Source organism: Centrocercus urophasianus, unplaced genomic scaffold (genome assembly GCF_019232065.1).
Source record: "Centrocercus urophasianus isolate 14NV4802_14NV808 unplaced genomic scaffold, USGS_Curo_1.0 seq_27, whole genome shotgun sequence".
In the NCBI taxonomy this organism is placed as follows: Eukaryota; Metazoa; Chordata; class Aves; order Galliformes; family Phasianidae; genus Centrocercus; species Centrocercus urophasianus.
The window spans coordinates 10,051,241-10,067,158 of record NW_024884833.1 but is presented as its reverse complement, the minus strand read 5'-3'; the positions used below and the strand labels follow the sequence as shown (position 1 = coordinate 10,067,158).

Genomic DNA, 15,918 nt, shown 5'->3' with positions numbered 1-15,918 from the left:
TAGCCAACAGTCAGCTGAATGTGAGCCAGCAATGTGACCAGGTGGCCGAGAAAGTTAATGGCATACTGGCCTTAAGTTAGTTGAGGGGAGGTATAGGTTGGATATTATGAAAATTTTTTTCTTTGGAAGAGTAGTAAAGGGCTTGAAGAGGCTGCCCCGGGAAGTGGTGGAGTCACTGTCCTTGGAGGTGTTCAAGAGAAGAGTAGATGAGACAATTAGGGATTGATGGTATGATAGGTTAACCTAGATTCAGGGTCTTTTCTAGCCTTACTGATTATGTGATTCTAGACTAACAGGATTTGTCTACTGAATTGGATGGAATACACTAAAGATCACAATCATGCTTGGGCTCTCTGATGACTGAAGTGATACCTCAAGTTACGGTAGTTTGTCTGTAATTACTTTATCGCTGTTAAAAAAAAAAAAAAGATTATTTTACTTCTGAAGTAAGATTTTTCAAGTTTTTCTTTTACCTCAAGGAGGTAAAAAGCTGTAAAACTCTTCATTTTGAAAATGGTTCTTGCATCTCACTTCTAATTGAGAAACAGTGTTAAAATTTCTGTACCAAATTCTGTGTAAGTGCCCTTCTTTCTTAGTATGTATAGCATTAGTCTGATGCTATGACAGAATCTAATCCTGCTTTGATCTGTGTGCCTCTTACTTTAAAGATCTATCTCAACAAGTTGCAGTGATCTGCTCTTCCATTTGCATTTCTTGTATGGCCTGATTATACAGTATGATTTTTGTAAAGCAACCTACTTTCTTTTTCTAATTAGTCCACTGTACATTATTGCCTGGAGTCTCTTGGATGTCTTTTCAAAGAAAAGTATACTTTTAAATCATCTGTTGGTTTCTTTTTAGCTAATAAGTTGTTTCTTTAATCTCATTTTGGTCTTTAAACATAAATCTTAAGAATTATTATTTTTTATTCAGTGCATGTGTATTTGTACAGCCCTTCACCATTCTGAAATGGGTTTAGAGCCCTTAAGATTCAGACCTGTATTTTAAAATGTAGTAGTGCATGTGAACTTTCAGCTGTAAGTCTGTTTCTTCCATTTTTTAACCTACACAAAAGAAATACATTTGGATTATAAATCAGATGAGTGTATACTGAATTGAGAGACTTTTCTAATGTCTCTCCAGGGTTTTTTTTTCACTGGAGTTGGGCACAGTATCTGCCTTCATACCCTTGGTGGTCTTAAGTCTTCAGAGTTCTGAAGAAGAAGGTGTGAATACTCTGCAAGTGAACATCATACATAGAAAAAGAGACAGTGTTCAGACTGCCCAGTTGTGAGAGCCTTATGTAGGATGGTTAATAAATACTGAAATAAGTTTCAGCTTTGTAGTAGACTCAGTAAGCATTTGCAATTATGGGAGAACTAGAGACAGCACTTTATAGTTTCAAAATCTGGATTCATACAGATGCGATTTTCATAATCTTGGGGGTTCTGGTAGACAAGAAGCTTATCTTGAGACAGCAGTGTATGTGTGCGATCCAGAAGGCCACCTGTACCTGGGCTGCATCGAAAGAGGGCCATCCAGCACAGCGAGACATGGGATTGTCCTCTTCTGCTCTGCCCTTGTGAAGTACTGAGACAACACAAGAAAGACATGGAGCTGGTAGAGTAGGTTCTGAAGAGACAATGAAGATTATCAGAGGGCTGGAGCACCTCTCCCGAAAAGAGACTGAGGGGATGGGACTTGTTCACCTGGGAAAGGCTTTAGGGAGACCTGAGTGTGACCTTTCAGTACTTGAAATGAGCTTATTAAAAAGATGGGAGAGCAACTCCATCAGTGATAGGACAAGGGGGAATGGTTTAAAAGAGTGAAGATTTTGATTAAGGACCTGGGGGTCCTGATGGACGAGAGACTGAACATGAGCCAGCAGTGCGCTCTGGCAGCTCGAAAGGCAAATGGGATCCTGGGCTCCATCAGGAGAGGGGTGGTCAGCAGGGACAGGGAGGTGATTGTCCCTCTCTACTCGGCTCTTGTGAGGCCCCATCTGGAGTACTGTGTCCAGGTGTGGAGCCCTCAGTACAAGAAAGACATTGAGATTTTGGAAAGGGTCCAGAGGAGGGCGACTAAGATGATCAGGGGGCTGGAGCACCTCCCCTATGAGGACAGGCTGAGGGAGTTGGGCTTGTTCAGCCTGGAGAAGAGAAGGCTGCGGGGTGACCTCATTGCAGCCTATCAATACCTGAAGGGAACCTACACCCAGGAGGGGAGTAAACTCTTCAAAAGGGCTGACAACAGCAGGACTAGGGGAAATGGATCCAAGTTGAAGGAGGGAAGATTTAGGTTGGATGTTAGGGGGAAGTTCTTTACAAGGAGAGTGGTTAGGCCCTGGAACGGGCTGCCCAGGGAGGTTGTGGATGCCCCGTCCTTGGATGTGTTCAAGGCCAGGTTGGACAGGGTCCTGGGCAACCTGATCTGAATGTGTATGTTTGGTGGCCCTGCTAGGCAGGGGGGTTGGAACTACATGATCCTTGAGGTCCCTTCCAACCCAGGTGATTCTGTGATTCTGTGATTCTGTGTGATTCTGTGATTAGACATAAGAGAGGACAGCAATGAGACATTAGTACAGGTTTCCCAGAGAAGCTGTGGATGCCCCATCCCTGGAGGAGTTCAAGAACAGGTTGGAGGGCAGGGAAAAAAAAAGAAAAGGTTTCTTGGTGCTTGGACATATTTTTCTCCCACATTAACCTGCTAAAAGTCTGAGGAATATATAAATTTGTATAGCTTGAGCAGATCTTTAGTGATAAAGAAAGTTTGAACTTTTTATTGGTAGAGGAAAACAGAAAAGATGCTCAGTACAACTAAATTAATGTACAGAATGTTCCTAAGCTCATAATAAGCTAAATAAAATTTCAAAAATGTATGATTTTTTGAAAAGCAAAGGCTGTATGTTTGAGGTGCCGTTATATATTGAGAATTTACAAAGGTATTGAGTATCATGAGGTATTCACTAAAGAAAAAATAAAAGTTTGAACCATCCATTGCCCAGTAAGAACTGGGGAAGAAATATCAGTTTAGATTGTTCTGGGCAAAGCTGATATAAACTGGTATGAGGAAAAAAAAAACATAGAAGTGCAGTTTTAAAATGTGAATTTTCAAAGGATTAAAGAAGAAACTGTTGCTGTAGTTTAAAATGAATGCTCTGGTCACTTCTACTTTTGAGTAAGGAGTTTCACTAATACCCAGGTTTGTATATACATAATGTTAATTCTGTCTGTACCAAAAGTAATACCTCCTATTTTAAATGTTGACCCATGACATCAGAGGCAGGTGTTGGCAGGATGGTGGTAGAGAATGAACTTTCCCACCGGCATTCCATTAAATGTTGTTGCCATGTGACAGATTGCAGCAGATGGGCAGGATGACAGAATGGCATCTGACATTAAAGTGCCATTAAATATGAAGGTGTAGAGTTGAATTCATTTAAGTGGAAAAAATGGGACCCTTGTTCTTTGACAGTTGCTGAATTTTTACGGTTACCAGACAGTGAATGTGAGCACAGTGAGGCTATGGGTGGTGTGTTTCAGCAGTAGTAACAATGACAGTGAGTCAGCTCTAGTGCTGATTGTTATGAGCATAGTATGCAGGCTCTTGTTTATCACTGGTGAAAATGTACAGTTAATGATAGTGACTGTGCTGAAAAACAGCATTCTGTAATTTATACTTTTCTCTATCAGTGTTGTTGTGCTTTTTATGTCTTTTTTAATTTCCATGGAAATGAATAGGAGGCATTACTTTTGGAGCTACCTAGACAGGTGTACACAAAATGTCCATTTCTTAGCAAAACAGTGATTTCTCTCTTTTTTTTTTTTTTTTTTTTTTTTTTTTTTGTCTTTTCAAGGAATTTATTTTCATTGATAAATGAAACCACACACAAATGAATTGAAATACTATTGTTAAAGCATTGACATTGATATTACTTTATTACTTTCAAAATCTGTGTTTTGCAGGAGGTTTATTTACAGGGTTTTCACTAACCTTGAGTAACAAAGCAAATAGAACAAACCATCTTTACTTTTGACATCTAATTCCTTTATATTTGCTATCCAGATTCTTAATTTATAACTTGATAAGGATAATGTACATCATGTTACTTTCAATTAAAAAAGAAGTTTCTTTTCAAGTAGAGAACTGCACTTTTTAAAGCTATTTTTTTTTCTTCCTAAACTTACACCATTTCTTAATTTTGTTGTGCATCAATAGAAAATTGTGACTGGAACATTGTACCAATTCATCATTTGTTAACAGATCACACTGATTAACACTATAGAAGTTCCATCTAGTCTTTGAGTACTCATCCATGTACAATCTAGAAACGTACTGAAGAGAGCAGAATATGTCAATCTTAGTTGTTTAATGTAGTTGCAGCTAAGATTATTACCTTTAAAATAGTAACGTGTGACTTAATCTCTCTTAAACTAGTGTTTCCTTCCAGTGCCTTTAATTATCAAATAGGTGTCAACAAGTTTGCAATTAAATTTTATAGAGAGTACCACCTCCTTGTAATAGATGCATTCACAGTTTTGATCCGACATTTCAGTTCTTCACTGTACTTAATTTACATTGGAGAACTGTTTTGTGAGTCTATTGGAAGTAATACTTCTTTGAAGGCAGAACAGGATGTTCAGAAGATTAGGGCTTCTGTGCCTCTGCCATAAGTACAAATTAAAACTAAAGGAACAGAGGCTTTAAGTGACATTTCTGTACTGAACCAAGTCACTGTACAAGGATGTCAGTTGTTCTGGTTGATGGAAAACCTTATTGTTCCTTGTCCGAAGTAGTCAGTGTTTCTTGGTTTGTTAAAAAAATATTGCAGTTAATGTCTAGTGTATTAAAAGTCTGAAACCCAGGACAGATATTTTTTGTGTGAATTCATCTGTGCAGATTCAGTCTGTAAAAGTAAGGAGTATCCAAACTCTCTCTGTAATGTTCATCAGTGTGGTCTGTTAATGGGTGACAAATGAGAACAGTGTTCCAGTCAGACTTACTTTTAATGTAAGCCAAAAATAAGAATGACATGAGGACATGGAGTTTAGAATACTTCCACTCTTCACAGAGGTAATTATCTGAAGAACGTGTTGCATTCTTACATCAGAACAATCTTTGAGTTCACATCTGGGCATGTTTCCACTTTTCTTTGAGCACTTTGTGTTCCTTACTCACAGGCTGGTCCTGCATGGCTTAGCACGAAGACTGAAAGAAAACAATGTCGAGATCAGAGCACTTTTTCTACATTACAAATAAACAATTCTTCAGTTGCCTCTTTTTCCAACATTCAGCAATTCAGAACAATTGAGCATAGGACAGAGAGATAATGCAAACTCCCAGATAGAATTAAAATCCTCAAATGGTCTTCCTAATTGCCTAACAATATTAACAGTAAATAAAATCTCCAGAACTCATTGTTTATGTGGAAACTAGAGAAAATAACACATTAATCTTCGGTGCCAAAACTATCTAATGTGTGTACTGTATTTGTTCATACATGCTCACATACATTCATATTCTCTTTTTGGTTTATGGATAAAGAACCCTTTAAACGTGAAGTGTAAAGTATTGAGCATTTGTGTATGGAAGAGCTGGGGCCTTTTTCTTTTTGTCAGAGTAGGTGGATAATAATGGAACTGAGAGGTTGAATGTTCATGAACTCATTTGCAAAGCTGACAGAAGTGCTGCTGGTAAATGTTGCTGTTGGCAGCAGTCACTGGCAAAGAAATTGCCATTTCTTTTGTTCAATAACCAATGTAAAAACTGAGTAGAGAACAGCATCTTTCAACAACAGTTCTATTTTAGATACATTTTCTCTGTTTTTATCTTCTATCAGAAGGATGTGGATATTGATGATGATTTTATTAATACAGCATTCATATCATTTCATTCCAATCAATAGAATATTCTTTTTTTCATATAAAGATACAGTGGTAGCAATGTTTATATCACTTTTCAGACTAGTTCTGTTTTGTTGGTATTTTTGTGAATTGCTGGTTTCTGAATATGTCAATTTTTATGGATTTCAGTCATTATATCATTTATTTCTACCTTTGCTACGTGCATAAAATTGCAGTGTATTTTCAGCATCAGTGCTGCAACTCGACATTGTTGAAGTGGTTAGACGTCTTCTTCCAGGTGATTTGGAAATACAAGTCTCAGCAATGGATTTGACTTCCAGTCTTCTATCAGTAGCATTTTTTTGTTGTTGTTTTTTGTTTGTTTTGTGAGGTTTATTTGCAGAAAGATTCAAGACAAAGCAAACCAAATAGAGGAATTATTTCTGAGTGCTGTGTTTGAAGTAGTCTCTTTTTGAATTATTCATAAACATGTTTTTGTGGCCCTTAAGTCCTTTCTCACAGTGGCCAGTTACAGCAGTATGGCTTCAAGATTATATTGCATACTGATGGTAAAAATCAGAAGCACAGTTTTGGTGCTGTATTTACTCTTTTTCATAGCAGAGGAATCTCCCCTTACTTCCCACCTCTCATTTCCTTTGTTATTTCCCAACTTTTCATTTAGCAGCCCTATTAGCCAAGGAATACACTCCAGGGTCTTCTCTGCAGCCAGGCGGTTCTGTTTGAATAATTGCTGGAAGTCCGTTTTGTATATTGGAGACATTCCTAATTAATGCAGGCTTTCCGACAAAAACCATTCACACCATGTCCTGTAAAATAATATACTGTATTACTTGATGCTAAGCAACTTCAGGAATATTGCGATCTGTAAGGGCTTTTTTTATGAAGCTCTCATGCCAGTACCTCCTGTTCTGCAGTTATCATCTCTGAATGTCCTCTCACTTGGATAAACATTTGTTACCAGCATAAACAATTACCTGTACTATGGAAGCTGTTAATTTAAGAACGCTTGTCTGCTTCACCACATTTTCTCCCAACACTTCAGTGACATTCTTTCCTTAAAAATTTGTGAATTCCTAATTTTGTTAACAGATGCTACTTAGGTTATTAAGAGTTTATAAGAAGAATGTTGATAGCAGAATTTTTTCAATATGTAACTTACATTCTGCCCACTAGATGACACTCTAGACAATTATATTTTTGAGTGAATCTCCATCACTTCTTCTGTTTTGTTTCAGATTAATGTTGAACCCAGAATTTTCTGGTCTATCAAAGCCCTGTTTGTTTTATTCAGCTGGGAATTTCTGTTTTTGCTAGGTGTCAGCAGATAGGTCTTTTGGATATTATTTTATTATTGTTATGTTCTTTGTATCTATTGTCACACTCTCAGAGTGACCTGTGTATTTTGCTGAATCTAGTTTATTAACTTGTTAACAAGATAAGAAATAATGGTCATAATTTTCATGTTTGGGGTATTTTTCAGCTAGTTCCACAAATATCAATTCCACTTCCTCTTCGTTTTAACTACGCTATGTTGTTTAGTGACACATTTAACAAAAAAAAAAAAAAAAAAAAAAAAAAAAAAAAAAAAAAAACACAACCTTGAATTCAAAATGCAAATGGCAATGTTTTCCTAGAAAGTCCATCACTTTCCATCCAGTAAAATAGCACTGATTGTAGCAGTTATTTAGTAATATACACAATGCGGTGTGTATCATGCAGTGAACTGAACTGAAATTTTCTTAATTTATACTTGAATGAGACTTTACAAGACTCTTATTAACTGTGTAAGTGATGTGAAATCTGCATCGAATTCCTGGAATTGTCTAATCTGATCTCATGACATTCTAGCAGTACTATCTTATCACATACATATTTTTTGAGGACGTAAATGTCTATGGAACATTACAGCGCGACGCATATTTAGAAAATATTTCTGCAGTCCTCTTGATATCTTAGTTGCTACTGTTTGCTTCACTCTGTACGTGAAGATGCTGTAAGTGCTGTTCTGTAGTGATGTACCCACAGTGAAATAGTTACCATTGCCCAGAGATACTAGTTAGTATGCAGGACTTTATTTCACCTTTGCAATATCCTCAGCTCTTACTACTGTACAGGGCAAGGTCCTTGTATCATTAGAGTTAATTCTATATCAGTGAGCTCTGTCAACAAATTCCTTTTGATTTTATTTAGAATTGGATAACTTCATTTAAAATTAGCGGAACCATCAGTCCACTGTTGCCTCTTTAAAGCTTACTTTCCAAGATTCAGGAATAGACTTATATTTAGCATTGCACATCCTGGAAATGTACTTGAAGATGAACTTTGGAAGTGAGTGACTTCTTTAGAAACAGAACTTGTAGTTTTATTAGTGAATACAGTGAAGTGAGGGAGTCTGCAATAATCTAGTAGTATTTTATTGACTTGCAGCTCAGTCCTTCTTTCAGTTATCTAGACTGAAATTATTGATTGACCATGTCTACAAATTGTTTCTCAAAGCTCAATTTCCTTTGATAGGACTTTTTCCTAAAGCAGCTCCTTTACACTGCTTTTTTATTAGGAAGTCTGCTTTATGGGGATTTTAGATTGCCATTTGATTAATGGAAGTCTCTGAAATCATAGAGACCTGCTTGGTCTCCGATTTGTTTGTTTGTTACCTCTCTAAAAGCCCTTTAGTAGACAAGAAATCTTTACAGAACATAGAGAAGTCTGATTATCAGTTTATCCGATGACTTAGGTTTTATGCTTAACTCTGTTGATGTTTCAGTTTTTCTTGTTTCTAAATGAAATCCTGACAACATTGAAATCAGTGTGAGTCATATGAATTGAATTGGGTAAGAAGTCAATAAGAAGTGACTAGAAGACAAAAAAGATTTTACTCTGTGCATTAGCTTCTCAACCTATAATTTGGCTTTCTATTTTCATCCACACTTCAACATGCTGTCAAGTTTTATGAATCACTTGAAATTGTGTTCTGTAAAGGATGACCATCAAATCATGAGTTTCTACAAAATGATTTTTTTTTCTTAGTTCATCCTGTTGGTCTCTTTAAAATGCAAATCAATGCAAGTAAAGATACACTTATTGCATAACTGTCTGAGTCTTCTACCATTGATTTACTAAACAACAGCAACGTCTGCAGGATTCAATTCCTTCCTGTTGGTGGTGAAACTGTTCTTTTGAGGAGGCAGTTCCTTTAATCGTAATAAAAGAGAGGAATATAATTTCTGGGTTTGAACTCAATTTGCTCCAGCACTCTGTTAACCACATGCCAATCTAACAGTTCTTCAGAATTTTATCAAATCATAATGCAATTTCACTATGTCAAAATCGATAAATAGCAATATAGGCTTTGCTTTTCAGCTGTAATGAAAAGAGCAGTTAAGGAGCGTTTAAGCAATAAATTAAAGGCTAACCTACTGATCTCAGGAACAAATTTAACAACTTGCATTCTTAAAAGTTTTTTTTTTATAAGTCTTTGACACTGAGGAAGCATTCTCAGGTACCAAATTTATTTGCTACCATTTTAAAGCTGATCTTTCTATGAATTATATAATTCTGTATTTAGAATTCAAGAAAGGCCTGTAAAATAACTAACATTCTTCAACCTTGAATTGTTCCTTAGGTATTTTCCTGTTATAGTTGTCCCTTCCATTAATCAAATGCATCTCAGTAGCCACAAGTTTGGTGGCTGGTCATAACTCTGTATAGTCTGACTTTATATTTGTCTCACTTCTAGCATTCATTTTCATGACCTGTATTTTAAAGAATACTTGTGTTTTAAGTTTGCAAAAGGAAAATAGCTGTATATTTACCTAACTGCTTACGTATTAGTTGTAGTTGAATTGAAGTTGCAAAACATAAAATGGTCCTGTTTGCCAACTAAAGTAAGATTGCTTAAATTGATTGTATGTATTTCTTTAAATATTTAACTACTTAAATTTCTCTTTTCTTTTTTTATTCCAGAATCGAATGGAAGAGAGCAAAGCACTCTTTAGAACAATTATCACATATCCATGGTTCCAGAACTCTTCAGTCATTCTGTTCTTAAATAAAAAGGATCTCTTAGAAGAGAAAATTATGTACTCCCATCTAGTTGATTATTTTCCGGAGTATGATGGTAAGTATACTTACATTAGAGCTTGTTCTCTGTTTACACTGCAGTACTGACAAAATGTAGTAATAATTAAAGAAAAAAAAAATTAAAAAAAAAAAAAACAGGAAAAAATCTTTGCAATTTATAATCATCTCATCTTTTAAAAATGAGATTGAAGTCTTTGTACAATTTTTAGATTGCTATGATTTCATTTTCTGCTGTCTGTAGGGGGACAGTACACTTCATAACTTCATGGGAAATAGTTAATTTTTAGATGACTATTATTTTGTTGGCAGTGACTGGATTCTGTTTATTTTCATAAGTTGGAGTGAGTGTTGGAACTGAAGTGTAAAAGCTAAAAATAAATGAAAATACATTCCTTGTTTTACACGTTGTCTTACATACTCTTTACTTGAGGTTCAGTTTTATTTAAGGCTGTGTGTCTGAGAGTTGTTACAAGCAGTGAACAGGCTGCAGGATTAGATTGTATTAATAATAAGTGAATTTAGTTTGATAGGGTGGGAGAAAACTGGCAGTTGAATAGAGAAGAATCTTGTTCTTTCTAGTTTATTTCCTATGACAGATTCCTTAGATGACATCCTAAAGGTGAGAAGACTCTACAAGACAATGTGTTATCAACACTGAAATTGAGATAACACCTGTGTTAATGCTTGTCTAGAAAAATACAGGCAATATTCAATCACTCAGTTCAGGGAAACCCTATTTCTCTTGCCATCTGCCATGGTGAGGAAAAAAAAAAATAGATTCAGGAGTGTTAAAGCTGGTGGAGTTCAGACATGGAAGTCCCTGTCTCTTGATTCTACAGTTCTTCCTGACTTAACTCTGCAGACAAGATTATGTTTTGATTATGGTTTGATTTGATTTCTTCTGGTAGGAAGGTGGAGTTTCAGTCTGCGGCTTGCACAGGTCATGATGTGATGTCCTTCACTGTTCCAGTTTACTAGCAATGTGAGAGGTGTGCAGATTTGGGAAAGCGGATCACTTCTCCTTTCCGTTTTCCTATTTCACAGCTCAGTGGAGAAGGTAGCATAAGGATGAGAACTGCAAGCCAGGGTGACAAATTGGGGTGCTTTAAATTACTCTAAGCAGCTCTGTTGCAAAGTATTAAAAACCATGGGAAGAAGGACTAAGGTATGCTCAAAGAACAGTGTATCACATGGAGGCATTCTTCCATGGTTAGTACTAGAAGACTTGACACACACTGGAATGAAGAGCTGGGAGAGGGGACAAAGGCATTTCGTTGTTTAAGAAGTTCAAATATTGAATTGTCTGTAAGAAAACAGATTTTATCTTTTTAATTGCCAGGACCACAGCGGGATGCACAAGCGGCCCGAGAGTTCATCCTGAAGATGTTCGTGGACCTGAATCCAGACAGTGACAAAATTATCTACTCCCACTTCACGTGCGCTACAGACACAGAGAATATCCGCTTCGTCTTTGCTGCTGTCAAGGACACAATCTTACAGTTAAACCTGAAGGAGTACAACCTGGTCTAACTGTGCCAAGGAGGCCCTCCAGAGCCACCTTTGTGTGATTGAAGATATACAGGAGGGACTGTATTATCTGTGAAAACAATTTGCATAATACTAATTTATTGCCGGCCTAGACTCTGTGAAACTCCACAGAGTTTGTAGTTAATATTATGATTTTATTTAAACTACATGGAGGAAAACCAAAAGATGCTGAAGTACATTCACAGCAAATTTCCTCATTTTTTAGGCAAAACCTTGTGACTCAATGTATTTGAAATTCTCAGTCATACACTTATAAAGGATGGCAGATTTCTGCTATCAGAGCAAAATCAAGCTTGTTTCCCTAACCCTTTCCCTTTCCCACCTTCCTCTTCTCCTTTATCTTTTTAAAGGTACAATGGCCTTTTTTTCCCAGTTACATTCCTGAGTAAGAACATTTTCTGTTGACCGATTTGGTCAGGAAAATACTGTCATCAGAATTCATCAGACAATTATAACTTCACAGTATGTAATTCTCTGGTGGATCAAAAGTCTGGATACTGTGATTTTTAAATTCTTGACATGAGTGTTTTCATTCTGTCTTTTGCGACTAGAATATTGAGATCACAAAGTAGAATTACAGTTTTGTATGAATACTAAACTATTTTCATTGTTTGGAAAGGTGCGTTGAAGACAGTAATGAAATAATTAAAACACAGCTTAGGATGTACACTGAATATGATAGAATCTCTTTTAAATTGCCATGTGCCGTTTTTTTCTTTCTTCTTTTATTCACAAATGCCAAACAGAAATGTCATAGACACTACATTTTCCCCAATGGTTACAGCCTGAAACAGTGTTCTTTTTTCCTTCTTTGGTTGTGGGTTTTTTTTTTGGTTTTTCCTTAGCTCTTTTTAAGCATTGTTTTCTTTTTTTGTTTTGTTTTGTTGTTAGTGGTTGTTTTTTTTTTCACATTAGAAAAACTATTTTTGTTGTATCAAAATAATGTTGCCAAATCTGGCTTTTATAAAATGAATAGTCTTGAAACATAAGATACTAACTGAAATGCCAAACTGATGAGTTGGGAACTGACCTGATTGAGTCAACTGCCAAAAGATATACAAACAATATCAGCTCCTATGTTCCCTTTATCAGAAAGTGTTCAGTTCAAATACCAAAAACAACAGTGTGCGTGAGTCTGCTACAAGGTTACAAGGTGCACCACGCACATGCATATGGTCTGCTAATTTACAGACAGTTCAAGTCTCTCCTTATGTCAGATATGGCATGAGATTGTTTTCTGTGATAGTATCAAGGCACATTTAGTTGTACAACAAAAAAAATATTGATGGGGGATCACATACAGGAACCTTTCTTGATAAGGTTGCTTGTTAACTCATTCACAGACATTTGATAGGCTTTCATGCAAAATAGCCTCTCTCGATGTTCTTTAGAAAAGATGTAGTAGTGTAAATGATACAGTGAAAAAAATCATTCTTGAAATTTTAACGTGCAATTTTTTTAACAACAAAAACGCAGCACACATTGATGAGCCTTTATTCTGCAGCTTAGGTTAAAAGGTGTTTTTTGATCAGGTGCATGATTGCTAGCAAGCTACAGAAGACTCAGAGATCAGGCATGTAATTAGATTGATTATCTGCATTGCCAAGTAGCACTAGAATGCACTTAACTCAGAAATTTCTGCCTCGTAGCAGCAAGTGGGAGGTGGAAAAAAAAAATGGCTTGATTTTGATTACCAAAGTTAACAATAAATACTAATGAGACGTTTTTCATCCTTAACCCTCCCAAGTCCAAAACAACAGTAATAAGAACAATTACTATTTTTTGGTCCCTCATGATACACCTTGTAATTTAAAACTGGTTGTAGGTATAGTGCAATTATGAATGCTATAATCATTGTACATACATCTATATATATATATATGGCAGCATCCATATTGGCTTTGTAATCATTAATTTTTGGCAAATTGAATGTGCTGTATTGATATGTATCTATGTAATTGTATTGTATGTCTTATAGCTAATTCACATTTTAAATAATGTTATTTTATTTACTTTTTTTTAAGAGAGAAGAATGTAAATTTTGTCAGTTTATTTCTGACTAGGGATTTGTTGTTGTTTTTTATTTACAAAACAAAAAAATTACTATAGTACAGAGCGGTACTAGCATCGTGCTGTATAAAATCATTTGCACATTCCTGAGTAGAAGTAAATTGGAGACACCCAGACAGAGGCCATTCACATCTGAATCTGCTTAAAGCTTATCAGGGCTTTGTACAGATGTGGAAACCAGTTTTGTGAGGAGAATGTAAGCTGTTAGATCTGGAATTGGAACATAAGCTCTTTATATTTGACAGATTTGCATTAGGTTACTTTTACTTTCTGAGAACCTTTAATTAGAAAAGTGAGTTTAAAGATGGTTCAAGCCACTGCACATAAATACTTGTGGGTATATGCTGTTTCCCTAAAAAAACCAAAAACAAACAAACAAAAATAACCCAGAACATCAGATGAATTAAACAATAGTGTAGAAATTCCAGAAACTTTAGATAACAACAACCAAAACATCACTTCACTATTGTTAACAACTGTAAGATGTTAAAGCTTTTTGTTGAATAAAGATAAAACAGATGAATGTAGGTTATAAAAAGTGACACTGGCATTCTAAATAGGTGATCAGAGCAGCTAGTGTAATATACAGCATTACAGAATTGGTCCTGATATTGCTATAAATGCAACAGAGCTTCTTGTTTTACAGTTCCACAGCTGATAATATCCCTTCTTTTAACCTGGGAATGCATTGGGTGTGGTGGACATAGTGATATAAATCTGTGGCCAGAGAGAGAGGGGGAAAAAAAGCCAGTGGTGTCTAACTGAGGTTTGATTTGGTGGTTTTTTGTTTTATTTTGATTTTTGTTGTGGAATATTAGGTCTGGGAGAAGCACATGTTGTTTCAAGTTTTGTATAAAAGCAAAACAAAAGTTTACTCATGCTTTGTAGTTATATTGTGATTGCAAAAGTTTTAAAGAGTGTGTGCCACTGGTCTTCTTCTGGTGTATTTTAAGTAAGTTGAACCTGTGGCAATGTTTAGATCATTTGAGCATGTTGTGGAAAAAAAAAAAAAAGTAGTCAGCATGCCAAGGCAAGCTTTACACAAATCACCTAACACAGCATTGCAGTGTGACAGTTTACAAAAACATTTCCTTTTTAAATGACACAGCTGTTCCCACTTGCAATATACTGTTGTTGTTGTTGTTGTTGTTGTGTTGTTGTCGTTGCTGTTGTTTTAACTGGTGATTTCTACTATGCCTTATAGTACTTGAGTCCAGGAGTTTGTGCCTCTAACATGAAGCTGAAGGCAAAAATAAGACAGAAACCCTTTTAACTTTGCCAAAATTATGTGATTTCTTTGAATGTCATGAATGGGTGAGGAGGGAAGGAAAACGTCTTAGTAACCTGTGTATTCTAGATGTTCGCTAGCACAAGAAAGCTGTTATATGTGTTTTACAGAAACCTTAAACTTGCCTTTTTCACTAATTATCTGGCACTGTCCTTGCATATGTAGGATGATGCAGCTATAAGGGCAGTTTACTTTTTATATTTATGACTCTTTTGATTGTCAAGGTGTATGAACTGTAACTTTTAATCATACTGCCACATGATTGTGAATCAGTTTTTTAAGTTTGAAAATGGAGGAGACTTTTTATGCTGGATATCAGTCAGAATTGACTGCATGAGTTGCAAAAACTTAAATGGGGGGAAAAGGGCTGCATATAAAGACGTTGCTAGGCTCCCAGCCTTTGGTTGTAAGGGTCAGAAGATTTTCAGATTACTCATAAGGACCCTCTCCTTGTTATACATTCTTCACAAAAGAATGACATATTAGGAGAAAACGAGACATGTTAATCCACATGAAAAAATAAAATTTACCCAAATTATTTATTATATGTGCTGCTGTTCTTGAAGCTCTGTGCATGGTTATCCTGCATACTGTAAACTAATGAAGTGTGCACAGCACATTAACAAGGCCTACAAATGACCTACCTCTAGCTAAGAGACCAGTAAAATAAATACGTTTTGAAGAGACCATCAGAAGATAGGAAATTAAAATGGACATGATTTATGTAGTCAACTACTGTAATTTAGAAATTCATGCTTTTGTAAATACAGTCCCTCTTTTGACATAAACCATACATTCTAAAATTTAGTATGCATTAAACAACTAAAGCCATCTGTCCTTGTCTAATTTGTTAGTTTAGTAGAGGTCTTGCAAAACTGTATGTTTTGTGTGAGGAGTTACTGATATTTCCTCTTTTTTGTCTTATATTTACCCATAACACTTTGAGTTGTATCAGTCAAAACAGAAACATTTCCATGTAATCAGTAATCCAGTCATTATCTAGTTAAGGGGATATTGCTGTAAGTTTCACTCAAGCTTTTTCACAGTAGCCATGCTGCAGGGAAAAAA

The 15,918-nt window shown here is 35.9% G+C and overlaps 1 protein-coding gene across 1 annotated transcript in view; it reads left to right on the top strand.

The window, feature by feature from the left end:
- The window catches only part of LOC122164682 (guanine nucleotide-binding protein G(q) subunit alpha), a 112,747-nt gene extending 97,066 nt beyond the window's left edge, over positions 1-15,681 (top strand). The window contains exons 6-7 of the mRNA XM_042826879.1: positions 9,828-9,981; positions 11,284-15,681. Of these exons, the coding sequence (XP_042682813.1) occupies positions 9,828-9,981; positions 11,284-11,474 (345 nt within the window). The 3' untranslated portion in view covers positions 11,475-15,681. The remainder of the gene's footprint in view (positions 1-9,827; positions 9,982-11,283) is intronic.
- The last annotated feature ends 237 nt before the right edge of the window (positions 15,682-15,918 follow it).